Raw genomic sequence first — 26,980 nt, 5'->3', positions numbered from 1 at the left:
TGACTTGCATTAAAAGAAAGTATCTGTAATTTTTTTTCAAGATTGGCTAGGTAGAAGTAATGTTTTCTTTGTGATAGAATATTTGACAAAAAAGCTGAAGTTCCTCTTCTATGACTAGAATTTAACATCCAGGCTTAGTGAATATATTGAAACATGACACAGGTGTACTCCTGTTAATTTTTTTTTTTTTTTTCATGAAGAAGGAACAGTGGTTCAAAGCAGAAACATTCTTTCATATTTAAAAGCTGGGTTTTGGTTTGGGTATGTTTCTGGGTTAAATGCAGTTCAGTTTCCTCTAGACATGGCTGTGGGTCCTGCCATCTGTCCAAATGCAGCTTTAGTGTATGGTTTGTGAGCCAGTGCCTTTTGCACATGAACTGTTTGCAACTTGAACTTCATGTGGGAGGCAGAGAGGTGCGGATCTGAAATAGTTCATATTTCATTCAAAGGAGGTCAGCTGCTGCTTTTACTGGGATGGGTGAACTTGCAAACTGCCCTGGTTGCTTGGAAGGTCTGACTGCCTTGTAGGATGTTCAACATACTGTAAGCAGTTTTTTTCTGGAAAACTGGCTTTGGAAAGTTCTCCATCTGCTGACACCTGTTAGCAGTGTAGTGTAATCTCCTGCTGATTGTCACTTTCCCTTTTCTTTCCTCTCTCTGTCTTCTGTCACTTGGGTAGGTGTCTGCTGGTTATAGTTGTTCTCCTGATGAGTGGTGGTTGTAGGGTTATGAGTAATTGTTTCCCTGCTCTGTTCACTGTTTGTTTGAATGCATCAAGTTAAAAAGAATGGCTTTAACCGAAGCAACTTTATACTTATGATAAGGTGCTTTAAAGTTCTAAATCTAAAATAATCTATTCAGACAGTGTATATAGCATTGTCCCTTGGAGAGAGGGTATTTGTTTGTCTGCAAGAAATTTATTGATTGTGACCTTATATTTAAACTGTGTGTGTCACTTCTGGGTACAGACTGGCATAGTTCTTAAATTGGTAATGTATAAAGCATTCAAAAATTACCCTTTTGTTTCAAAAATTAATAATTAATACGCAGTTTAATCTGCCTTAGCTAGCAGCTGATCATCTAAATGAACATTTTTGATATAAAAGTTGCAATCTTAAAAAGCAACAATGCTGTCTAAATTGCTTGCTCCCAGAAAATTATTTTGGTGCTAAAGTTTGGCTCTAATCAATGTCCCTCCATTTAGTCAAAATAGAAGAATTAAGTTATCTGCTATTCATAAATGGAAGGGGAAAAAATAAAGAGAACTTTTCTTTGAGTATGTCTGATCTGTTTTATTTAATTTTGCTGTTAACGGAAGAAGTGACCTAATTTTGAAAAGAGAAGTGTCCCTTTCTTCATGGTTACCAAATAGTTTGGTGCTTTCTACATTTAAAACAAATGAAAGAAACCACACCCCACCCCAAAACAACTGAAGGATGTCTATATTTTTGCCTTATTTGAACAGAAAAACTTCCCACACCTGAACGCAAACCCCTTCTTGCACTATAAAACCCAACCAAGTAAAAGCCTCCTACATGTACATTCCACTCTTTTTCTATGCTAGAGGTGTTCTGGCTGTGTATGTTCCTGTTGACAGCTTGGTAATACATTTCCCATTATTCCACTGTCATTGGGCATCTGGGATGTCTCTGATTCAGGTTGCAGTTCACTTGGATGCAAAATCAGTCATATCTTGGAAAATAATCACACAGTGGTGGAGACTGTGCTGGAAAGAGTCTTGCTTGTGTTCATTGTATGGGGAGATCAGTTTTGCATCTGAAACTGATCTGTTTTAATGAGCTGCACTTTAGGCTCACTAATGTTGTTAAGGGCATCTTGTAATAATGAGAAGTGTTGGGTTATATTTGCATTAATGTCCTGTCCTGGAGAATGAAAGTTGAAGCAACTATTAAGTTTTCATGTGATCTTCAGAGGTATTATACAAGTATCCTGCCGGACCAGCAAAGGCTGTTCAAGGAAACGGCTCAGTTTTTCAAGCAGTGTGTTCTACAGCCTGGTGACTTCCAATCCCATAAATAAAAACACTGAAATCCAGACATCAGCATGATTCCTGTGGATAACAGCAAATTTAACAATGGCACATAACAGTGCATTGTTTAAATGTCCATGTCTGTCATGGAAAACCTTCAGCTATAACTACTGCTGTTCTGCCTTGTCACAATATTGTGTGTATATTTATGCCTGACCTTCCTATGGCACTGCTGAAACTTGAGCATCTTGCTAATCTCCTTCCATTTTCCCAAGCTATGTTTTCACATCCAGCTCCATCATGTTGGATTCCAAACATTTTCAACATGCAACCACCCTGCTCCAAATTCCAGAATTCTACTTTCATTCTTCTGCTCCAGCTCACCTCTTACAGGGTGGTTGAATCTAAGGTGACAGCTGGGGAGGTGGCTCAACCAAGGATCCGGAAGGAAGCTTAGGGAGAATGTGTTAAATCTCATTTTGCTTCTGTTGTCCCAAAGAGCACAGAGGTCATGTATCAACAAGTCAGCAAGTCCCTCAGAAGCCCAGCTGGACAAGGAGCAAAGCCGTGTTTGCTGTTGCTTAAATTGATGTGACTTGAGTGAGTCAGAGCAATGTGGAACATGAGAGCTGCAGCAGAGGAGTTTGCAGGCTTTGCAAAGCTGCTCTCTCCCAGCTGGAGCAGCATCTTTGCCTTTGTCTGGGCTCCTCTTTGCTCTCACAGCCAAGTTTTCTCCTCTCTTGTTCTGCCTCCTGGTAATTAGAGTGCCAATGTGACTGTTCAGTTCTGTTTTCTGGTAATTAGAGCTTGGCCCATACAGCAAAGTACATGGTTGTGCTGGGCTTTGCTCAGGGCCGTGGCCAGGACATCACTGGTCTGTCATTGCAGCCGGAAATCCTTTTCATTGCTGCTCTGCAGTGGGGTGTGGCAGAGGCTTGGGCTGATGAGGAGTAATTATGTGATGCCGCTGGCTTGTGCAGTGGAGCAGCCATCCCTGTGCTGTACATGCTTCAGGAGTAATGAGCAGCACTGCTGGAGAACAGGAATGGCCTTGTTCTCCAGCCAGTTAACTGGTTAGAGGGCTGATACAGAACTCGGGAGCAGGGTAAATGAACTGAATCACATTGCTGGAATTTGCTATGAAAAAGAATTGGTACATTCAACATCAGAAAGCTAAGGCTTAATAATTTTAGTTAATTTTACTTCTGCCCTTTGGATGCCCTTTCATCAGATTAGAGCCCTGGAGTAAAAGCTTAGTCACGCTGGGCCTTGTGCGTTGTTCTAGGGTGTTGATAAAAGACAATTATAAATAGGCTGCTTATCTACAAATCCTGTATTTAGTTATTTACACCCAGGTGCCTGATGCAATGACTGAAAATTCTGAAAAACTACTTAACTATTTATTGAATGTAATTATTTAAAGTAGTTGGTAGTCTTCAAAGAAGCTTTTCCTTTAAATAAGTCAGTCTTTGATTAGTGCCATCTGCACACCCCTTCTCCCACAGCAAAAAAATGTCGCTGAATGGATATTTATTTATAGATCCAGCAAAACTTTGTCATGTTTTAGAAATTTCTCCCCAGCAGCTGCTTTTTGGACCGCAAGGTGTAGGTAGTTTGCTTATATTTCTGCTTTAGTGAAGGACTCAAACAGAAGAAGCTATGTTTGTGCATGTTGTTGCTTGATTCGGGATATGAGCCAGAACATAAGTTCACAGAAATTTGATGAGAAGTACTAAAGAAAGAACAGTCTTCTGTAACAGTGTTTATGTAAAACTCCTGGGTTCATAGTTGCTGTAACTCTTGGTTTCCCTGCAGAGGTTTATTATTCACTGAACAGTTTTTATTTCATGTTTGTAGAAACTCTTGTGGCAAATGTTCATCTTATCTTAAGCTACGAACTGCATTTTGCTTTGAGTTCAGTACTGACCCTGCTGAATAAATATCTGGTTTACTGCCCTGCCTTCCTGCCTTCCTCCCTTCCTAATCTGACCACTGTATCCTGTGCTTTTGGAGTAATGTATGTTTGTCTCAGCAGAGATTTCCCACATGTCCCCAGAATTAATCTTGCCTTCTTTTCATCTTTTCAGTATATGCTGTTCAAAGGCCTCCAAAGCTTCTGCTCTAAGGGATTTTACTGTCATGAAAGTACTGAGTTCCTTTGAGATTGCCTTTGAGTCTCTATAGACACCAATACTGTTTTCAGTATAAGGTTTTAAATTTAGAATCAGTGTTCCAAATGAGTGAAGAAATGCTTTAATATATTGCAGGAATTTACTCAGTTCCAGTTCTAAATGTCTGTAGATACATGGGGAGGCAGGAGCAGCTCAGGCATGACTGATGTTAGTGCATGATTTTTAAAAAAAAATATTGTAACAGTTAGTTATGTGGGATTATGGCATTGCAATTTCCTGGCAGCACTTTGTGCAATATGTAGCAAGACTTTGTTCAGGTTGCAGTCACATTCTGCCTGGTCTGAGTTACTCATGATTCTCCTAAAGAATTATTGGGCAACTTTGCTGTTACATTACTTATTTCAGAGGTTCTTGTAAAATCTTTAAGGCAAATAAGATATTATTTGCAGCATGATTTATGGTGTTGTTTATGATGCAAATCATGTTTTGTGTTTCTCATGGAGTTGTATACCCTTCTGAATATTATCATTCTGTCTTGTGTGGGCAAAATTGTAATTTCAGCATCTCCAGAAAATGAAACTGCCGAACTTCAGAATGAGTAAAATGTGCTGCACTTGGAAGAACACATCAAAGCAAAGCTTTGATTAATTTAAGTTTTGCTTTGTTTAGAGATCCAGAAAATGATTATACCATGGAACACATACTGCAGAGACCTAAGTAAACATGGCTGAAATAATATGCAGAGGTTTGTGGAAGGTGTGATGAGCAAGTCAGCATGCAAATAGATGTCCTTTTGATTTAACTGTCTTACCTTATTTCTGCTGTTTGTACATTAGTGACTGAGCATAGTCTTGGGTTGGATTCCTACACCAAACTTACAAATTCTATTTTAAATTCATATAGTTAATTTTGTAGTTCAAAGTTACAGTGGAAAATTATAGTCAGAAATACCTACTTTCTGTGTCAGAGATTATCTAAGATTGGAGAATCACTAAATGTTTGTCTTGGGAGGGGTTGTGAGGTAGTAGTTGACACACTTTGGAGTCAGTTATTCACGTGATTTGTTAGTATTATTTCATACCTAATTCTATGCATTCATTCTTCCTTCACTGAAGCCTTTTCTGCTTCAGAAACTGTTGGTAGGAGTTTGACATCTAGAAACAGTTTTATATTGAAGGCATAGATTGGAAATGATAAAAAATGTATTGAAGTCATAGCTTAAATTCATCTTCCCTTGTGTTTTTATCAGTGCAGAGTTAATTGCATAGATCCAGGTGTAATAAAGGAGGAAGGGGGTTTATAGTTGTTTCTACCTAATTGTGCTTGTGTCCCACTATAATATTAAGGATGTTTTGGTAGTGGGAGGTAAGGTGGAGAAGTTTGATTGCTAGCCTTGTATGTGAGTGCTGGAGTCACCTATGGGGTACTGGGTATAACCACTTCTGTTTTAAACTGTTTTTCTCACTGTGCTTCAGTGAATCTGTGTTGTAAAAAACCAGTTATTGAAAAGCTCTTGCTGGTGGGATAGCTGTGGCATGTTACTTGAAGATGTTTCCTCTGTTTTGTTTTTTTTCCCACCAAACATCTGATAGTTTCATGTAAAGCTTTCTCTTTATTGTATTGGAGAGATGATGAATAAATACCCCACATTTACCATGCTCTTTGTGACATTATATACTCTGAATGTATTTCTTCTTTCCTCTCTGCTTTCCATGCTGTTAAGTCGAATCTGAAAGTTGATTCTTGTACAGAAGTCATTCCACAAGTTTTCTAATTCTTTTCACTCTCTGCTTTCCCTGTTCTTTGCTCCAGCTGGTAAGATGGGGCAAAGAGCAGAATAGCTCATGTCTCAGACCAGATAATGTGTGGGAAGGGTGCTGTGTTTGTCAGTAGGTGTCATAGAATATCCTCAGTTGGAAGTGACCCCTAAGGACCATCAAATCCATCTCCTGGGTAGTATGGACTTGGGAACTTCAAGGCTGGGTGCAAACTACTCCAGCCTAGCTAGTCCTAGCTGTGATGTTGCACAGATCAACCAAAGCTTAAAAAAAGTAGTATTTTTCATTAGTTTCATAGATAAAGTGAGTTTTCTGTTTGTACTGTTTTTTTTTCATTTAAAATGGGAATATATTAAATATTTGTCTTGCTCTGTAGTTCTTTTAAATACCAGAAGGTGGCATAACTGGTTTTCCTAAAAGGGTTCTGATTACAAGAAATGCACACAATGCTACTGCACCGATTTTAAAGCTGTTGGTGAAATTTTGATCTGAGGGTAGCTGGATCAGCTTAGACCTTGGCATTTAAAAGAGTTATTTAAAGGTATACCCGTCTGCCTTTTTTTTAAAAAAAACCTGCAAAACCGTTGTGTGCAGGTTTTTATAGGTAAAGTTTTTGGAAGTGGAAGTAGTTTACCTGAAAATGCAGGGGGAAAGAAAGGGGTCATCCAGTATGTGTGCAGTGAAATTCTTTCCTGAGCTGTTTTATAGAATCCCAGTTTTCCATGAATATCTTGTTTAAATAGCTTCCTTTATCAATTTGCAAAATGAGACCAATTCCTATTTCTTTTAAGCTCTTTAGCAAGTGCTATAAAAAAATAAGTTATTAGTATGGTAACATATAAATTATAGTTTTGTGTGGTAGCACCTCTAACCACAGGCAGGTTTTTAGGTGTACCAGCATTAGGTGTTAGAAGCAGCATGTGAAAAGAGTGTGCAAAAAAGACCAGTGAGCCTTTTAATGACAATCTATTTTCAGATATGTGTCGTGTTCTAACTGGAAGCTTATTCTTTGTGCAGTTTGTCCTGCACTTATTGGCAAGCTGATGAAAGAAGGTATTAGATAGCATCTTATTTGATGCTTTCCTTATTGGTCTGTCTCTGGAGCAGTCATCTCCACTATGGTGTTGATCAAAAAGTAGTTAAATTTTAAATGGAGGTATTGTTTCTATTCAGAGTTGTAGAGAACTCCCTCCTAGAGCGAGGGCACTGATGGGGCAAGGTTTTGGTAGTGGGGTGTCAGTGCAGGGGTGCCCTGTGCCAGGTGCAGCTGGGGTGGATTTTACATTCAACCCCCTTTTTGTTAGAATACTTAATTGTAACGTGTAGGACAACCCTGAAACTTTTGAAGGAATGAGATGCATGAGGTTTTTTTTGCTTTCCTTCAGCTCCCTCTGGCAGACAAAGCCCCGAATTACAACTGCTTTACTTAGAACTATTTCAGTGAAGGGCTTGTCCCAGCTCGAAGTTGCTTGGTGTTCTTTATGTGTGCTCCAAAAAAATATATTCAGCTGTAGAAAAGTACATTACTGCAGCTGCAGAAGGTGCTGAAATATAGATATTTCTTGGTTTAGCTGACTCTTGCACAGTGTCTTCGTGCATCACAGCTGTGCAATGCTATTTCACCCCAAGGACCTCTACACCATGCACATCTATTGATTCTTTTTTGTTTTTTCTCTACTGTGATATCTCCTGAGCCTGCTGTGATTCACTAGAGCAGCACAGATGAGAGGGATGTTTTGCATAGGAGCCTAGATTATTTGCAGAATTTAGACCCTTTCTTTCCTGACCAGATGATGTGGGTGGAATGAAGTGGTGCAGCTGTGCTGGTGGTGGCTCTCACTGGGCTGAGCCTCCCACCCACCTCTCTGCAGTCTTCTCCTCCTCTCAGCTTCATGGATTTATTTTCAGATCTGTGTTTCTGAAGGGGGCTTTGCCAGGTGAAGGGATGTGGCCACATATCTCAGTAAAGATGTAGGAAACGGTCAGGAGTGTGTGGAGTGCTGCTAAAATGACCTATAGAAGCTGCTACATGGACATTGGTGAAAGCACTGAAGTGCACTTTTGAATAGGAGTCAGATGTCTGAAGTTTTATGAAACTTCATAAATAATATATATTTATAATCATAAGACTAAAGTATTTGATTAAAATAGTTCACAGTTTTTAAAAATGCAAGTAAGATTGCCATTCTTCCATGGGCCTTTCTAAAATCAGCTTGTACTTTTCTTGCTATATGCAATTAATTTATGCAAAGCAGTATGTCCTCATTTGATCCTAAATTATCCAGATTGTCACTAAATAGGGGTATTGCAATTGCAGAGTTCTTCCAGACTGCTAAGTGAATATTTTAAAACTTTAAACCTGCTTTTGGAAATGAATTAATAGCTTATATATTTGCCTACCATTACATATTTGAAATAACTAACTGGCATATTTCAAAACTTTGCCTAGGAAACATGGAATTTTCCTTAAATTTATTTCTCATATCTGCTAAAGATGAAAGCAGTTTGTAATATTCTGTTTATAATTTAATTATTACACAAGAGTTTCAACATTTAGTGATTTAGAAGTAGAACATATTGGTGTATTTCAGAGAAACGGAGTGAGTTCATATGAAGAATTGTTTTTGTGATCGTATTTTTTTGTCTCCTGGAAAAATCTAAATGTAAGCAAGGTATGCATTTTGAAAGTTGCAAGTGTTTTTAAAATGTTGACGATCCTTAGGATGAGACTAATTCTGTGTCATGAGTACACTTATTGATTGTACAATGAAAATTTAGTACAAGACTCTCTTTTCCCACACTGCCTGTTAGCTGTTCTGGTTTTGGTACTAATATCACCTGTTCTCATGGCATTTATTTGAAATTATCTGTGGTCCTGAAACTCCTTTTCTAGTGCAGAGAAATTATACTTTTTTCTCCTCTCACTGATTGTGAGAAATTAACACTAGTGATAAACAATTAACATTAGTGACAAGTTTGAAATGGAACTTTTTGCTGCCTAAGACTTTCACATGTCCCTGTGTGGAGGCAAGCTGAACTTTAGGATCAAATTGCTATTTCGTAAAAATTGGTATCTAATATGCTTCAGAGTATCTGAAGGCAGGAAATTAAATTGATTGCACCTGGGTGTCCCTTTTGTGACTCCTTGAAGGAATCCAGCCAGCTGCAGAGCAGTGGCCATGGCATCCTGGTAGATGCATGCCTGCAGTTTTTATGGCTCCCAGGCTGCACACAATGATTTCTGACAACCTGAAGCATCAGCATCTTTCTTGAAACCTTTTCAATCTCATTCTCTGTCAGCCTTCCTGAGGGACTCTGGCCTTTGACTAGAGGTGTCAGGAGTGTTCACAGTGGAGATTTTGTGGATTGGAGACATCAGAGGTGACAATGCAGTAGGAATTCCTGTGTTCAGGAAAAGTTGGAATTTTTGGCTTTTAATGAGACTGAGTCATTACAGAAGCACACAAGAGCAGTGATCAAGGCTTTGTTCTTACCTCCCCACACCTGCTCTTCTCTTTTCATCAGGGACAATTTACGTAGGTGTGCAGGACCACAAAAACACACTCCAATGGATAAAGATGGTAGGATTTAGAGAATGCAAGAGGACCAACAGATTCCATATAAATAATGCAAGAATGAAAGAAAAAGCCTACAAAGTTGAGAATATTTCCAAAAAATGTTACCCAGCACATGACTCCTGTCATTTGCAGTTTGCTGTCTGTGGTGCAGGAAATACTGAAGTTGTTCATGGCTGGTGCTCAGTCCTGGCTTCTGTTCCATTACTAAATTGTTTAATATATTTGGAGCAGTTGAGTCTGATGTGTAAATGCGTTTAGGCATACTTTACTAAAATAAATTGAGCAGCCAGCAGACTATAACAGCTGTGAAGAAGTTGTTTAGAAATAAATTCTTTGTAGTTCACCGTTTGACTTAATAAAAATACTGTTACTTCAGACAATTACCTTCATCAGGGTCAGTCTGGCTTCTGTGACTGTGCATTCAGTTTTCTGTGTTGATTTATTAGATATAATCACCCAGGGAAGATGAGCCAAGTTCTCTGAATAAATTGGTGCTAATTCAAAAGCATTTCTCCTTGGTGGTGTGCTGTTAGTAGAGTACGTGGACTTAGATCAAAAATTGGAAACCTTCATTATCTCACTTTGGTTTTACCTCCTGCTAAGTGTTTCAAGACCTTATTTTACCTAATAAATTTTACATAACAGTAATTTATCCAAGGAAAGATTATTTTTTAAAATATTATAACCTGTGTCTTGAAATTAAGTAAACAGTGCATCTTGACAAGTCTTACCTCAATTTTAGAAAAATCTCTCTTCAAGAATACACACAATAAAATGCAACACATTCATAAGTGGCATGAAATAAAACTCACTTTCATGGCAAGAAACACACACTTCAGAATATTTGAAATATGTCTGAAACTTTGTGTAGCTACCAAATATACCTGAGACAGGCTTTAATATTTTAATAAATGAATGCTTCCAAATATTTAAAGTGTGAATACTGCAGGGACTGAATTTGTGCATTTCTTGTCTCCCTTTTCCTGCACGTTTTTGGGAATCTGACAGGATTTGAGCAAAATTTTACTTAAATAGTTTTAAAAATAATTGATTGGAAATGGGAAATGGCGTGAATTTTTTTGAATGTTTATGTAGAGGAAATGGCGTGTTATTTTTTTTTTTTTAATGTTCGCTTTGCTGAGTAATTTCAGAAGTTTCAAACTTAGACTGTAAGATTTTCTTTTTCATTTATGAATGTTGCAAAGACCAGGGTTATGGACATTTGAAGAATGTGTGAAATGGAGAAACTAATTTCTCAACGTGATTCCTTCTCATCATATTTGGTTTGTTGAAGAACTTTGATAGTCTGAAAATCTTGTGAGAATTTAAATTCTCCTATTTGAGGTGTGTGGAAGGGAAGGGGATGTGGCTGTGTCAGATGCAGGGTAATGTGTATTTGTCAAATATATATAGAAATAATGTGTATATATATATATATATATATACTCTGTGTGTGAATGTGTGTGTATATATGCTATATACACAATCCCATATATATAGTATGCATATGTATATTTATGTATAATATTTTTCACTGAGTTGATGCATCCGAAAATGTTACTGCAGCAATTTCCTAATTTATACAGGAAAAAATGCTGAGTGAGTGGATAGAAAACTGTAGCACTCCTTGTTAAACACACAGGACATGCCCTGACTGCTTAACTTACTATTTAAAGATTTGGGGATTTTTTTCATATTTGAGAAAGGGCCCCACATACTGCTGTAGTGACTTGAACCTGCACTGCTTACAGCATTTTGACAGCAGGAGGGGTTGGCTGCAAACCCAGTTTATCTCACTTCTTTATGCTTTATGACTGTTCCTTGTTCCATGAGCAGTCACCCCAGTTTAAAAGAATTAAATTTATTTGATAGCAACTACTTTGTAAGCGTCTCTGATCCATTTATGAGATGAGATTATGGATGGATCTGTTTATTATCCATCACATGCACCTTAATGTCTACAGTACAACTGTTTCTAAAAGCTGCTGCAACTTATATCTGATGTCTGAGGGCCTTTTTATCCCCAGTTATAAAAAAATTTGAGACAGCATAGCAGGTAGCCAGTCAAAGTACAGGTATAATTGTCAAAACTGTCTTTAGCAATTTTAAAGCTAATTTCTTAATGAAATTCTAAAAAATTAATTAAAAGACTGTTTCTTAGATTTTTAATGTTTCCAGAAAAGTTGCCAATTCAGTAAAAGCATTGCCAGGTGCATATTGCCAATCTTTTTCTGTGCTTCAGTATTTGGGGAATGTTCCAGTGTTGCTGTGAGAGGACTGCAGATGTGACTTCAGTGTTTTTCTTTGGATTCTTCCTTAGGCAAAGATTTGTTTTCCTTTCATATGAATTTTGGTATGAATATTTTGACGAGGTATGGTCAAAGAAATTGTATTAATTAACTGACTCATATATAGGGCAGTACTGTCAACACCATCTTTTAATTATTCTCTTCCAGTAATTGGAACAGCTGCAGTTTAATAGACCGAAAAGCCAGAGGTAGAGGCATGAGAAGCACCCATGTGAAGTGGAAAGAGCTGAGTAAGAAAGCCAATTAAATTATCACACAGTCAGTTTTTCTTCAGTTTCTAGACTTGTGCCTTTGCAGCCATATTTAAATGGCTGAAATGATGTGGATATTGAAATGATTACTGCATTTGAACTTCATGTCTTTGGGGATATTCTGCTGGATTTTGGGGGTTCTGCTTTATTTTCTTCTGTATCAAAATGCTTTTGTGTGGTGTAGGATGCATCAGCTCAGCAGGCTGGTGGTTTGAAGATAAAGAAAAGATGAGAGCAATTCCTCCCTATGTGAAGCTGATTTTCTGCCTTCAGTTTGGAGTGAGCTTTGCTACTGCTAATATCATAAACCAGGTATTTTATCATACAACAAATGCACATTTTAAAATGGAAACATGCTTTTGTATCAATGAATTTTTAGAACACAGGTGTGGGGGAAAAGAACCTCAGCAGTTTGCATATGTTTACTGCTCTAACCACTACCATTTCAAGGTACTTTTGTTGTTGAGTCTGGCCTCTTCTCTCATTTAAACACTATCAGTAGGAAATAGTTTGTGACACAAATATTAAGACCTTTCTGTTGTCTACGTTTCTCAGTGAAAATGGGAGATATATATCATACTGTCACTGTAGCTTGGACTTTTTTTTTTCTGGAAAGCTTAAGAAGCCTGAGGTTCTGGAAGTGAGAAGACTTTTTGGGTCATGCTAGAAAGGGTTTGGAAAACCTGAGAAAGTTGAGATGTAGCATAACCCTACTTTTCACTTAGTGCTTTTGGTTCCTCTGACACCTAAGAGATGAATAAAAGGAGAGAGGTAAGTAGCCTGTTAAAGTGGAACAGCAATTTTTTAACTACAGCAAATCACTTGATTGAGCAAGTATTTTTTTTCAGTTGTTTTTTTTTAACAGTTTAAGAACTGAGGAAAAAAGGTTAAACTCATTATCTGTACAAACTGATGAAAACCCAGCAACATCTCTAGAAGCTGACTTTTATTCTGCTTGGTTTTCCTACAAAGATTCAGGTGGCATTCAAAGGGTAAGAATAAATACGTTCAGACTAGAACAGTTTTATATTGCCTGAGCTCTGAAACAACTTTCTGCCTGTGCCTTTTTCTTCTTTTTGAACAACTGTGAAGGGAAGTCTTATGGGAAATGCATAAATGGTTTAAAAGTTTTGTTGGATGTACAGATGCCCCGGAACTGTGAACACAGTGGGCTGTAAGAGGACAATGTGTTGACAGTTGCTATGTGTGACACAATGTGGTGGCAGCTTTGCATTCGAGTTGCACAGAGGAAGGAAGAGGAGATCCCCAGAAAAAGAAGAGAGTCACAAGGGATGTGGTTTTCGCTGTGTTCCTGCTCTGAAGATCAGGGAGAGCTTTCAGAAAAGATGCTGTGATCAGTGCCCTGGCAAGGGAACTCTGTGTGTGATTTGGTCCTGTGCTTGCTGAGTGTAATGCTGTGTGCCTGCTCTTCTCATTTGGGGCCACATTTTGCTTGTTAATAGTGAACCAGGATGTAGGTACAGGGATGGAGGGAGAAGGTTAGGAAATACTGTCCTCTCTTATCACAAGCACTTTTCAGTCTTCTCTCTGTGGGATCAGAGCTGCACTGCTGCTCAGCCCCAGTCAGTTGCTTCTGGCCTTGCTTAAGGTTTCAGGTTTGTAAAATGGCACCGTGGGATCTTGCCTTTGGTGGCATTATTTACTATTTTCTTCTTATACCACCTGTTCCTTTCCTTTACGGCCAAGTTTTGTGCAGAAGTTCGTGATACTCTGTCAGTTACTGTCTGTGCTCAGTGCAGCTTTGGAAAAACAAACATGGAAATAGTTGCTTAAAACCCAAACACTTTCTCATCTTTTGTACACAGAATTAAGGATGTGTGGCAGACTTGGATAATAAGTAGAATATAACTTCAAGCAAGTTATAAATAGTAGATGCTTTTAATTTTGAATGTAAACTTGCTTGTAAGAAAACTACAGAAAAAGCCCCTCAAATAGCCCCTAAATTATGTTTAATCTGTGCAGCTATCATGGGATTTTCAGCACTTAAGAGTTTTAAACTTAAAGCACATCTCCAGTTTGTGTGCCAAGTTGGTATGTTTTCAGAGCACTTCACTGGGAAAGTATTTTCTCAGCAAGGAGTATTCTGCACAGAGCTGTAATGCTGGTTTTGGCCCTCAAAATCCTTCATTTGAGGATGAGTGGCAAAGCTATATAATATGAGAACATAAAAATGTATATTCAGTAGGTGCAATGCACTCCAGGAGATCAGATTACTTTTCCCATATTTTTAAATGTGCAGCTAAAATGTTATTTTGGAGTCTCAATTAAAATATCAGAATTATATACTGAGATGTTCTGTTGTCTTAGAAATAGTTAATGTAAAAGATAAAATACATAATAATAGTACTTTCCTTATGAATATGCAACCAATCTGTGACTGTCAGGAAGAAAATGGGATTTATGTTTTTTCTCCTTATGTGTGGATAGGTGATTCATTTCTCACATGGTTGTTCTTTAGCAAGTGGCAAGCATTTCCCTATTTTTAGAGTACCTGGCACTGCTACTTTCTTCAATTCTGGATTTTCTACATGGGCTGTTTGGTGGAGTAGTTTGTGCTGGACTTTGGGAGGAGATTTGGTTGGCAGTGCTTGGAATTCCTGTACTTAAAGAAAAAAAAAATGGTTGTTTTTCCTGCTCAGGTTTTATTTATGTTGTTTCTAGAGTAAGTGGAAAAACAAGTGGAACTAGGAGCACACAAAGGAGAACAGGTATTTGAGGACTCATGTTGCCCTCTAGGGTGAATGATCTTGTTGGGGTGCAAAGTGAGAAGTAACTCTGATTTCTGTGCCTGTGTGGATTGACTTCAATGTCAGTCAGTGCTTGGGAATGACTTTGTGGCTTGAGTTGGATTTTATTGTACTGATCAAAAGAGTATTTCAGGAGTTACTTCTGGAAAAGGGGTCCATTGATTGTCTTTAGCCTCATTTTTTTTTTTTTTTAAATTAGTCACACTGCTCTTAATAAATAAAACATGTGAAGATCTCCTTGGGGGTGGCAGAACAGTGAGACAGAGGCTTTACAAGCAGTTCCCAGTTGGTTGCACTGAGGTGTGAGGGAGGGAGTAACTTATAAGTGTTTGCTTATTGTATTTTAAGACACCACCTATATAATGGTGAATGTAAAAGCAAAGCTGAGTATGTGAATGCAAATGAATGATTTTTTTTTTTTACTTTGTGATTATAATAGCTGCTATCTAACATCTTTCAACCTGATTTCTAGACCTTCTGTGCAGAGCTGGCACAATGTACTAGTCTGTTGTGTGTGTGAGAGACTGGACACAGTATTGACCAAGAGTGTAGCCAAGCATGTCTGTTGGCATGTAAATACTTGAATTCTTCTGCTCAAAGTATGACTGTACTAAAACGGCATGGATGTTTTTGCAGGGCTAGTGTTTCTTAATAGTCACAGCAATAAAACACTATTGTCATACCCAGTGGTGTCTGTTCAGCATCCCAGTAGCAGCAGTTCCTGTGAAATTTGTTGCCTGGGTTAATGCTGCTCATTTGTAATTTAGAACTTCAGAGAAGTGTGAGAGAGACCCTCAGTTGTTTGTCCAAGGAGTGCATCTCGTTTTGAGTGAGGTTGTCATGTGTTATTTTAATTCCTTGCCTTTGATTTTGGTAACAACTTGCCCCAAACTATTTTTTATACATTTTTAATAATGGTGATCGGGAGCAGCAATTATTCCCTAGTGATTTCATCCCAAAATTGAATTTAACATTGTGAAAAACATTTTGTAACCGTGAAACTTAAAATGTTTCACTGTTACAGAACCCTATCAGAGTGTTGCTAAATGTTACTAGAATGAATAAATTTATAGACATTTATAGAAATAGCTCCTGTTCAATTCTTATTGCTAAGCAGCGTGACAGGGTGTTGGCTTTTTAATGAGAGGATTAAGCTGTCCTGATGAATAGAAAAATTGTCATGCTGTACAGAGACTATTCTGAAATCTGTAGATGAAATATCTTAATTTTGGTTGATTTGGTCTGCTGTGGCAATACATTAGAGGTGATATATTTTTTTCCTGTAAGGTAATCAGTATAGCAAAATCTCTGCCTTCTTTTCCCTAGAATCCTGCTCTGCTTCTGCATAAGATGCTATTAAATTCCCCATTCCCTTTTTAATAGCTTGCCTTCCCTGCTCCCCGCTGTCGTCAGCCCCGGGAGGTCACCAAGCAGAGCCCTGAGCTGCAGAGTGGTCCCTGATGGGGACCTGCATGACCATCTGCTTCGTCAGCTCTGGAGGCAATTTGGGAGCTGCTGGGGGGGCGTTGAGAATTAGATTGTTGATAGCGTTCCTACAAAGACTGCTATTAGCAGCCTGCTAGTCTCTGCTTCTCTACTGCAGAAGACAGAGTGATATTTGTGTTCCCATATCATGTTGTAAAATGCATGAGATTTTGCTCTTCCTCCTTGGAAATGAGAATAGGAAAATGAGAGCATCCTGAACCAGAAGCTATTAGAAGAGCATGCAGAAACCTGCAGCAATTTCTGCTTTATTTTGTCTTCCTAGCTATGGATTAGAAGGACTGATTTTTGCAATGGGCTTTTTCTATAATGGCATTCTTGTATTGTTTGGTCAGAGCTTGCACAGGAGGAAAACAGGCTGCTGAATTTAGTCACTGATCTCTATTAGCCGTGGCCTAAGGCTATGCTGAGATTTATATCCCATTTGTATTGTTGCAGCTCAAAAGAAGAATGTTCAGAGGATGACAAGTGTATTCTGAGTAGGTATGTTGTTTCATTTTCATATGAAACCCATTTTTTTTTTCCTGCTTCCATTGGTCAGAAATGAGGTTAATAGGAAGAGAATATAGTACAGTGCTGCAGTGTCCCTGTTAAGGTAGAACAATAGCATCAGAAACAGTACTTTAAAAATTAGCTGCTTTTATTAAATAAAGCTGCATTATGCTGGTGTGCAGAGTGCAGTCTTTTCTTTTTTTTTCTTAACATATACTGCAGTCAGTGCTTCCCTAACGAGGTGGCACTATTGTTGAGTTAGAAGGATAGAATCATCATATTGCTTTAGGGGACAGCAGGATTTAAAAGGAGATGCCTTACAGCCCTGTTTTACAGATTGGAAGCATCGGTTTAAGGGCATTGGCAGAATCATTTCCTTGTTCTTAGCAGCAGCCACTGCTGTGTCAGTAGTGTGTGGAATGGAAGTCCTAGTTGGTAGTCTGTTATGGAAACGCTGTTTACTGTTATTGTAGTACCGTGGTGACAACATGCCATTGAAATGGAAAACGAGCTCTCCTGCTATCTGGAAATTCCCAGTTCCTGTGCTTAAAACATCCAGGTCATCGCCACTTTCTCCAGCATACATGTAAGTGAGAGAAATGAGGATAATAAGGTGGGAATTCTTTTTGTGAGACTACCCTGTGGCAAAATACCCTGATACATATTAAATGACATTGGCACTCAGAATTTTATCTTATTTGCTATGTAGACCCCCCTCTCGATTTTATCCTGGATGTTTCATGATGGATGTCGTGTCAAGTCTTTCCCTTTTTGTTGAAACGTAGAGAAATTGTGCAGATTAAGCCCTGTTCGTAATGATACTGTGTATGTTCATTTGAAAAGTTTGTGGTGGTGTTAATTTGTAGAGCTGATCTTGAAATGACAAGTTAAGCTTTGAGGCTGGCAGGCTTTCTATATAGTGTATATGTGAACATTTTCCTCTCCTGACTATTTCATTTGGAAATTGAGCTTGAAATCACCTGCTGTATTGTATTGCACTTTTGTTCGTGTGAGTTCTTGTAGAGGTGAAATCATCTTGCTTTGGTCTTGTTTTATTCTTTAAACTCTTAGCTTTAATGCAAATTGAATGTCTTTATAAAAAAGTTACAATAAAAGCTTGTAACATAAATTTGAATCATTCATATCTGAATACTTACATAGTTATACAGGTTGTCAGTGTAAAGTAGCTTCACAGTGTGCCTTTGTCTTGCCAAATCCTGATGCAGCTTTTGTTCACCTTTTGTTGCTGTGAGTTCTATGTTAGCATATACAGGTGGCTTTTTTTTCCTTCTGTGATATAAAACTATTAAGCTCAGGGTACTGAATTTCTTCTGCCTTTATTTCAGGAAAGCAGCTCTTCCAAAAGGAGGAAGAGTTACTTTAATATGCACAGGTAGCAGTGTAGGTGACTTTTCTATCTGGAAATTGTTGTACAGACTACTGCTTTGCAATAAAATTCCAGCCTAATACCTACAATATTAATACTTTTAAGCACGTATTGTCTGCTTACAGATAGGCTTTTGCTTCAGCTACAGTAGGTACATGCTGTAAGAGAGGTGCACAGGTTCTCTAAATGTCTTTTTTGCTATTGTTGCTGAGCCTGGCATTGTTGTGGTGGGGCTGAAAAGACCCAGCGCCATGTGCATGGTCACTATTGTTCTCGGGCTGAAAGGCTGGGGGAGCAAACCTGTGCAAAACCTGTGCTGGGCACACTCACATTTAAGATTAATTAATCTTACGACAAGATGTGGATGTGCTTCAGTCTCTTTGTGGGAAGCATCAAATGTACTTAAGGCTACCAAAAGAGAAGCTATTTCCTGTAAATTGCTACCTATTCTGAGTTGTTAAAAAATATGACTTAAATATAAGGAAAGTATCATGGTGATAAAAGTTGTGAGACATTTGAACCTATTTCAGGAAAACAGTGTCATTAGTGTTTTATGTTATGCTGTTGTTTTTAAACTGTAATAGTCTTAAATGCAAGAAAAATCAGAACTAGCCCAGTCTGATGTCTCTGCTGCTGAAAGGGAGCATTTCTTTTGTGCGTCCCCTTTAAAGTGCTAATCTTAGCCCTAGAACGCTCCAGCCTTTGTGATGGGGATCTGTGGCTCATTATCTCAGTGTTTTGAAAGTATGAGCAGGTTTAGTGATCATGTTTAAACTATATGATGCTGAGCTTATCTGGAGCATGAGAAATATGTGATCAGCAGCCTTAATCATCTCTTGATAATGAGTCAATGTATCTCAATGTTTATGAAGACATTTCTTTATTGGCACACAGACCTGGCATTAGGAGGACTCATATATCTAATGCTAAAATTATTCATATATTTTATTATAAAGAACGAGAAACATTACAAAATGGCACCTATTTGATTAGGCAATATAAATCAACTAATTAAAAAATCTCTTGTCATTCAGGTTGGCCAGTAAAATAGGTGATCAGATTAATTACCTTCATTGTAGAGATAACAGTAAATTTGATACTGTTTTATATAATCTGATGTTTTTCATATTTATAACTTTTCTGTTGTAAGTAGTACTTTGCACACTGGCAAAGAGCTTATGTTTTGAGTAAAGGGTTGAGAAATAAGTGGTGTGTGAAATGGAACACGTATTGATGTAAAATAAATGACTATAAAACTCTAGGATTCACAGATGAACACTTTGTTACTAAATATTTTGGATCTAGGGTATACAAAGGTATGTTTGAGCTTTTAATCCCTTTGATACTTGACATCTAAATCTTGCAAAATAGGGGCTTTAGTGTACTTTGGAATGCAAAGTAGGAAGGTCAAAAAATTGTTTTAGTTTTTATTTTTTTCCTTGTATTTAAAATAAAATTCCAGTTTTTCAGGTTCCTCTAATAAAGTTGATCTTAGCTTTAAAAGCTTCATCCTGCTTATGATTTACAAGCAACATCTTCTAGAGATTAAACTGATGATCAGGATGCATAGATTTTATTAGAGTGTTTTAGTTTGTGTACCTGATAGCTGTACTCTGCCTCAGTTTCCCTGTCTCAAAATGCTGAGACTGGTGGTTGTGAGCAGATTTGGCTTCTTGGACGAACAAAGTGCCACTGGAAAATGTTGGCTGTCCTGCAGCTCTTCAGGCTTAGCTCAGACTCTGCTGGGGAAGTTTGTGGTGGTTGCTGATGGGGGAAAATGAGTGTGAAGAGCTCATCTCACAGAGATCTGTGCCGTGGGGAGCTTGTGGCTGGGCAGTACCTGAAATGAAGGACCTGCAGAAGCTGAGGTGTGATGAGTTTGCAGGTGAGGACACGGTTCTGTCACTGGGAAGTCTGCTTGGTTTGCAGGATCTGGTACCCCTTTCCTGACAATGGGAAGGAGCAGCAGGGGCTTGCTGCCTCTTGGCTGGTGGATTTCTATACCACCAGTTATATATCAGGGATATTTTCAGGACATCCTGACTGCAGAGAGGGAACTCTGCACATTATACAGAGGGATGAGGAAGGCACACATACCCTGACTTCTGGTGAAACTGATCCAGAGTGGCTTGTACTTTCCCCCAAGCTGGAGAGATCCAGTGACGTTGCTTAGGGAAAATTAGACTTCATTAGACTTGGAAGACTGGCATATGCCAATATATGTGGGTGTAGGGCAGCTGGCTTAGTGTATAAGTTAGGAATGCAGCTGTGGGTACATGCACACACCTTTGTCAGGATGCATTTTCTTTCGTGCACTTATTTTGGTGGGTTTACAATATAGATGCTGTTTGTCAAACATTGTGAAAGCTGTTACAGCAAGCTTATGCACCACTAGTCAAATTATATTCATATTTTTGGTTGTGTTGACTATGTGGAGAGAGACCTATGTGACTTCATATATTAGGTGGACAGTTTCAGCAAGTGAATAGGAGGAAAGGAGAAAGTGAATAACACTTGAAAAAGTGGTGTCCCATTGCATCATGGCTCTTATTTAACATGACTGCCCAATGTTTCAAAACAAAAAAGCAGCAGTGGCTGACATAAGCAGAGGTTAAGAATTAAAGCACTACTACAGCGAGGCTGAGGAACAGTTCTGAATTAACAGCTTTGAGGCATAAAGAACATGAGTCCCAGTTATTGTTCATGGTGCATGGCATCTCATGCATTAAGAACTAAGAGAATTCTTTCTTATTCACACCAGTAACGTAATTTTTTTTTTTTTAATAGTGCACATCTTCCATTAATACAAATAGAAGTGTTGTTTTTGGAAACTCAGGAGATTAAAGTGCTATGATGAACATCTACAAAGAATTCAATAATGCAAAAATACTATTTGCAAAAAACATTTTACAGAAGTCTGTTCTGTTAAGGTTATGTCATGCATGAATATTCTTAGCTGTTTTTTTAGAAAGTGAAATGTTCAATTAAGTGGTTTTAGTCACCTGCATTCCAATTTCAAAGTAAAATAAAAGAATTCTTATTTCAAAATAATCCACTTGTAATCTTAGTGCCTTCTATCTTTGATATGGAATAGTATCAAATGGAAAGTATCCTTTGCATGTGTTCTTATAAATGACTGACTAATATTAGGAGAAATAAACAGATGTGCTATTCCAAATGTATTGCTATCAAAGGGTTTACTACACAGTCTATCCTGAGTCATGTGGTTATGAAATTTGTCTGATAGGAAATGCTTTGTTTTAGTGGAAATCAGTTACTATGCAGAAAAGTATAATAAATTCTTAATACTCTGGAGTAAGCAGCATTAGCTTTAGCTGCTTATATTGGTTATACAGGTTAATGCTTTTGTGTCTTCTTCCAACTATCTGCTTTGCTCTACAATGAGCTCTTTAATCTATGCTATACAGTGATATACACTTAAATGGGAAAAGGTGTATGTGTGTAATTCATCAGACCACCTGCATTAGTTCTCTTTGGTGAGACCACCCTATGTGTGTCTGCTGCCTTCAAAGATCATTTTTTAGGAAATGGACCCTTTTGTTGGGACCTGAGCATTTGACAGACTACACGATATTCACATGCACCTGTCTGTGGCAATATTTCCATTTTATGACATTCCTTCCTAGATATTTCAAACTTCAACATGTTGAAAGCCAATATGCACCTCACCTCAAATATGTTTTAAACTGATCTGACAATACATGCAAAACATGAATTGGATGAGTGGGGAGTAGAAGAGGCTTGCATCGTACTAGTAGGAGATTGCTTTTAATCCCAGAAATTTTGTGGATAGAGTTCTCCTTTGTGCCTGTTGGTATTTCTTCTGCTCTTTATATAATAGGTGTTTCAATAGATTATTCTAAGTTTGAAATTTCATTCGTACAGCAGATTTCATTGCTGTAATAAACGGATAAAAATGAGAAAAAACCTCCAGCTTGTTTATCGTGAAGACTCCTGGGGCTACTGTTTTTTCTGAGGAGACTTTATAGGGGATGATGTGGCCTAGAAGTCCCCAAAATTGCACACTTCTCCTTATACAGCAGGCTGTTGCAATATTGACATTGTGTTGTGACATGGTAAAGCATCTTTATTGAATTATCTAGAATATGTTGCGTAGCCTGTTCTGCCAGCCTGTCAGTTCTGCCACTTTGTTATTTTTGCCATTATTTCTTTGTTAAGGTGAAAAAATCTTGTTCTCCAGTCACATTCTACTCATTGACTTTTCTAGTGTTAAGTGGTATTTTCTGTTGACATTTGGATGGGGCTGCCTATGGATTTTCAAAAAGTGCTTGGTGAAATTTTGGGTTTTAAAATAGTAGTTGCTTGTTCTAAATGGCAGTAATGGGAACTGTAGTGTAATAATATGTGCATAGTTCAAAAACTTTATCACATAGGGAAAAAATATTTTACAAATGACAGTAATTAATGCCCCTCTACGTCCTCTCCAGCAGACTGCATAAAAGAATGCTAAAACATCTGTGAGAGGTGACTGAGCAAGAGGAATGGTAAATAAAAACCCAAACCCTAGAGTCAGAATCTTACTGACTTTTAAGTTATCAGAATTATTCTGACCAGTATATAGAGAAAAAACCTCTAGCACTCTTGAAAGGAGTAGTTCCTAATTTGGTTGCAGGAATACAGTGGGATGTGTGTTCTATGACCAAATATTGAATGTGCAGGTGCCTCCTTAGGCTTATATTTGTCTCTGAGGGGCCATTCTGTTAACTTACTAATTTCTGTGTGTGGAAACTAAGGACACATGAGGTACAATTGTAATCTTCTGGTGCATGCAGAATGGTTTTGATGTTTTGTAATACACAGGAAGTATTAAGCTGCCTAGTCAAAGTTCTTGTTTAACTCTTGAGTACTTAAGACCAAATATAAAGAGCAGAAAATACATGCAGTGTTAGTCCAGCCTAAACTGTGAAATCTCATTTCTATTTTACCTTCTTCAACATTAAGGGAATAAAATAGTTCTCCTTATGTAGAAAAGCTATAAAATGTGTATTTTCTTGAATTTCTGTTTCTAATAGTAGGAATCAACAGACAAACACCAACTTTGGCAAAAAGTCATTAGTGAACTGTTTCTAATTTAGCATCACTAAACAATGCAAGTCCGCAGATTTAAGCTACGAATGGCTCAATGAATGCAAACCCTTTGTCAAACAGATAAATGTGGATGTGATGCTAAGGCTCCCAGAGAGATTAAATGCTGTTAGGAATAAAAGCTTTATAGCAGTGACTGAGCCAAATATTGCTTTGTTTCTGAGGAAAACAAATTTGAATTAACCAGCGGGCTGTAATTATGCTGCAAACAGCTTGAGACCTGTGATTGTTTAGTTGTTTAAGAAGGAGTTTTGAAGAGAATGTTTTCTGTGTGCATATTCTTGGGAATTCATACCGAAACAGTTGATGTTGCTCAGTCTTCTTCTGCTGCCTTTGGTCGCAGTGTGGCCTTACTTGAAAGTGATGCAAAAAGGTTTAAGTGATGTTGGGAGTATCTTTGTTTCTGTGTTCTCCTACTTGCCATTGAGATCCACCAGTGCTGGGAACAGTGACAATATCTTCAGTCACCTGAGTGTTTGTTGTAACTCTCATAATTTCTGTTGTGGGCTTGTGTGCTTGGACACAATACAGTGATTGTATGTTGAAGTCCTAGGGGAAAAAAAAAAAAGTGAAAGGTTAGGGCTTGACATGTAAGTACTAGTCTCCAAAACATTGCTTCTAGAAATAGCTTCACCTGGAGCCTGTGGTTAAGCACATGTCATTGTCCCTGTCCTTCAAGTGAGGTTGTGGTTGTTGTTCCCCTTTGTAGCCTTGCTGCCTCTGCTGATGGTGCTGGCAGAGCTGCTCAGGCTACATCACTTCTGTACTGACTTCACCTTCTTCAGCTGGTCACTGCAGTGAGCATCTTGTGCTGTGGGTGTGTCAGAGGAGCAGGTAAAGCTGGGGCACTGCCTGCCTCTACCCACAGCATGTGCCTACAAACGACCTTCGTCCTCTCTGCTGGTTTTGGGGGCTTTGCAAGTCCTGTATCCTCATCTACTTCCCTTGGCCAGAGCCTTGTCAAAGTGAAAACCCACTTCTCACTGCTTTGGTCTATTGTATAGAGCCTGTTTTTATGTTCACTTTTACAGAACACCTTCAGTTTAGAGGAAAGATAGAAAATGGGACACCTATATGCTTTTTAATTTAAGAAACAGTAAGTTTTACTTTGTGCCTTTCTCCTGGTGTGGAGATTTAAAGAGCTCAGTATGAAGCTACTAAGCAAATATTTTTAAATGTTCAGCTGTTACTGCTGCCCATCTAATGTATGGAAAATATCAGGTGTAAAAAGTGAAATATTAAAGTATAAACATCAGAGCATTGTCCAAAGCAAGCAGTATTCAGCACCAGCTGCCATTAGCTGTTTTAGGAGATTGCATTCACAGTAGTTACAGTGCAATGATAATTCACTTGAGGCAGAAGGTCTGTAAACTTCTGGTTGTGGTGGCCCTTTTCAAGTGAACAGAATTAAATAGCATTTTAAACAAAATCAGTAGCCTGATTAGACAAATAAAAGGTGTTTTTAGTTTCAGCTGCAGCCTCAAGTTCATCTAATAAAAATTTGGTCTTTAAACTGTCCAGTAAAAACAGTGACATCTGAAGCCAATAGTGTAGGACAACCGGTCAGAGTGATAAAGGACAAAAAGGCATGATTCCCACTCCTAATGCACTGTGTGTGTCTCAGAGGTGTCCATGCAAAGCAATTTAGGTCCTGCCTTCCAGGGTTGTTCTTGTGTTCATGTTTCATTCGGCTCTTGAGCAGCAGCAGTGTCAGTTCCTGTGTGCCCCAAAGCCAGAACTGAAGTTTGAACCTGCTCCTTGGTCTGTGGAGAGGAGTTAATTTGCTATGCCAACCTATTGGAACAAAAATTACCTTTTCTCTTCCTTTTCTTTCCTAGCCGGAGTCATGTATCTGTTTTAAAATATGAACTTGCATTTCCTATAGAAACTTTTTCATAGTAAGAAATCATTAGCAGTTGATAAAAGCTAGTTTTACTGGGTTGCTGATACCATAAAAGAATTAAATTAGAAATTCTTGATAAAAAGTTGTAATAAAAGGAAGAGATGTTATTTTAGGGGAGGACAAGTATAAAAGTAACTTCTTTGTATGAATAAAGGATTTCTTGAAATTGTATGAATAGAAGATATGGAATCGAAATGTGAAATACCGTGATTGCATAATTTTTTTCATCTACATTATATTAATATTTGAATTTCTTAAAACATATGATGAGATTTTCTTTAATACAATACTGCCCTATCCATTCTGCTTACTGAGCTCCAAGGTGGCCAAGTGCTTTGTTGGGGAATTCCTAAATTCATTACTCAGGAAGTTGGAACATCTGTTCATAATGGGAAGACAGCAATATAGTCAATATTTTTTTTTAAGAACCTAAGCTTACTTAAATACTCTTTGGCAGATTCTGCATATAAAGTAAAAAGTTACTGTATTTTTAATAGCAAATGAAAATTTTGTTGTATTTCACTGGCCTTTTAATTAATAGGTTCGTTAGTGAATTACATGCATAGGTGCATGCATAGCATAGCCCTGGGATGTACCAGGTTTTTTTTGTTTTTTTTTTTTTTGATAGGTCATAAAACCATAAAGATTTGGTTTGCACTAAGAATAACCTAATATGAAATTGAAATCTCTGTCCGTGTTACCTGATAAATACCAGAGTGCTGGCACGTGCCAGGGGTGATTGCACCAGAAGCCATTTTAGCAGCGACCAGAACACTTGTGGTCATGGTTTATTGAGCAGTAATTTGACAGAGAAAATAAGGTTATAGTCCTTTCAAAAATGAGCTATTGAGCTTCACCGAATTAAGAACTTGCTCTCTGGCTGATCTGGCTTTGGCAAAGCTTTTACTGAGTTATGTAAAGACTGGGTTTTAAATAAATTGGAGAACATGCACTCTAAAATATCTGTAGCTGTAAGCTGATGTCCTTACTTTGTTTTCAAAGAGTTTCTACCATAGTCTGAAAAATAGATGAATGGTTTACTGTTGGAAATTAACAAATCCTTAATAATATTCTTAATTGCCTTGTTCCTGGTGCATCAGGATAAACTTGACTACTACTGAAGAAAATGTCATAACAGAATATTGGTTTATTTCATTTGTGCCACTAAGCTCTACAAAATGGCAACTGCATGATTTGATATTCTAGTTGAGAATAAATTCTGTCACGATTTTCAAAGATCTTTGCTTATCATGCATCACCTGGATGTCTCTGAACTGTTTCAACAGGTTAATACTTGCTAAGTGGCTTAGAAAGCAATTTGCCTCTGTGAATCATGTTGTAACTCCAGCCAGTGAAATTTGTCAGTATTTGCTGGAAAGTTAATGCATGTTAATATCCATATAATGAACACTCCATATTTCATCACTACAAAAATATCAGTTGGAAGTACTTGGAGGATTAACTTGGAGTCATGAGAAAAGCACATTTAGTTGTAGCCTCTAAGAAAAAGACTGTGCTGTACTTGAAAGAATCAACATGCGGTTAGAAAGAAAATTCTGATTCAACCTACTTTGTGATAGCAAGTAATTAACCTCGGGCACCTTTCTCTGAGCTGAAAGCCAGTGCTCCCAGAGGTTGCAGAAAGTCAGGCAGCTCCTCTGCCTTCCTCTTGCAATGTTAATTCAAGTCCAACATTCCCTTGTCTTACTATTATGATGTTCAACCCTCTCCAGACCAAGTGTGTGTGTTGGAGGTGGATTTA

At 38.0% G+C, this 26,980-nt stretch overlaps 1 protein-coding gene across 5 annotated transcripts in view; it reads left to right on the top strand.

Moving 5' to 3' along the window:
- KLHL13 (kelch like family member 13) overlaps positions 1–26,980 on the top strand; it is a 77,433-nt gene that overhangs the window by 23,060 nt on the left and 27,393 nt on the right. The window contains exons 1-2 of one of the 5 annotated variants that reach the window (XM_032748355.3): positions 16,290–16,792; positions 17,275–17,387. The exons of 3 other annotated variants lie outside the window; for them this stretch is intronic. In XM_032748355.3, the coding sequence (XP_032604246.2) occupies positions 17,290–17,387 (98 nt within the window). In that variant the 5' untranslated portion in view covers positions 16,290–16,792; positions 17,275–17,289. Of the gene's footprint in view, positions 1–16,284; positions 16,793–17,274; positions 17,388–26,980 lie in introns of those variants that run through there. One more of the 5 variants, XM_032748357.3, reaches the window with a different exon arrangement.

The sequence above is a fragment of the Taeniopygia guttata genome, chromosome 4A (genome assembly GCF_048771995.1).
Source record: "Taeniopygia guttata chromosome 4A, bTaeGut7.mat, whole genome shotgun sequence".
Classification (NCBI taxonomy): domain Eukaryota; kingdom Metazoa; phylum Chordata; class Aves; order Passeriformes; family Estrildidae; genus Taeniopygia; species Taeniopygia guttata.
This window is presented reverse-complemented; position numbering and strand designations above follow the sequence as displayed.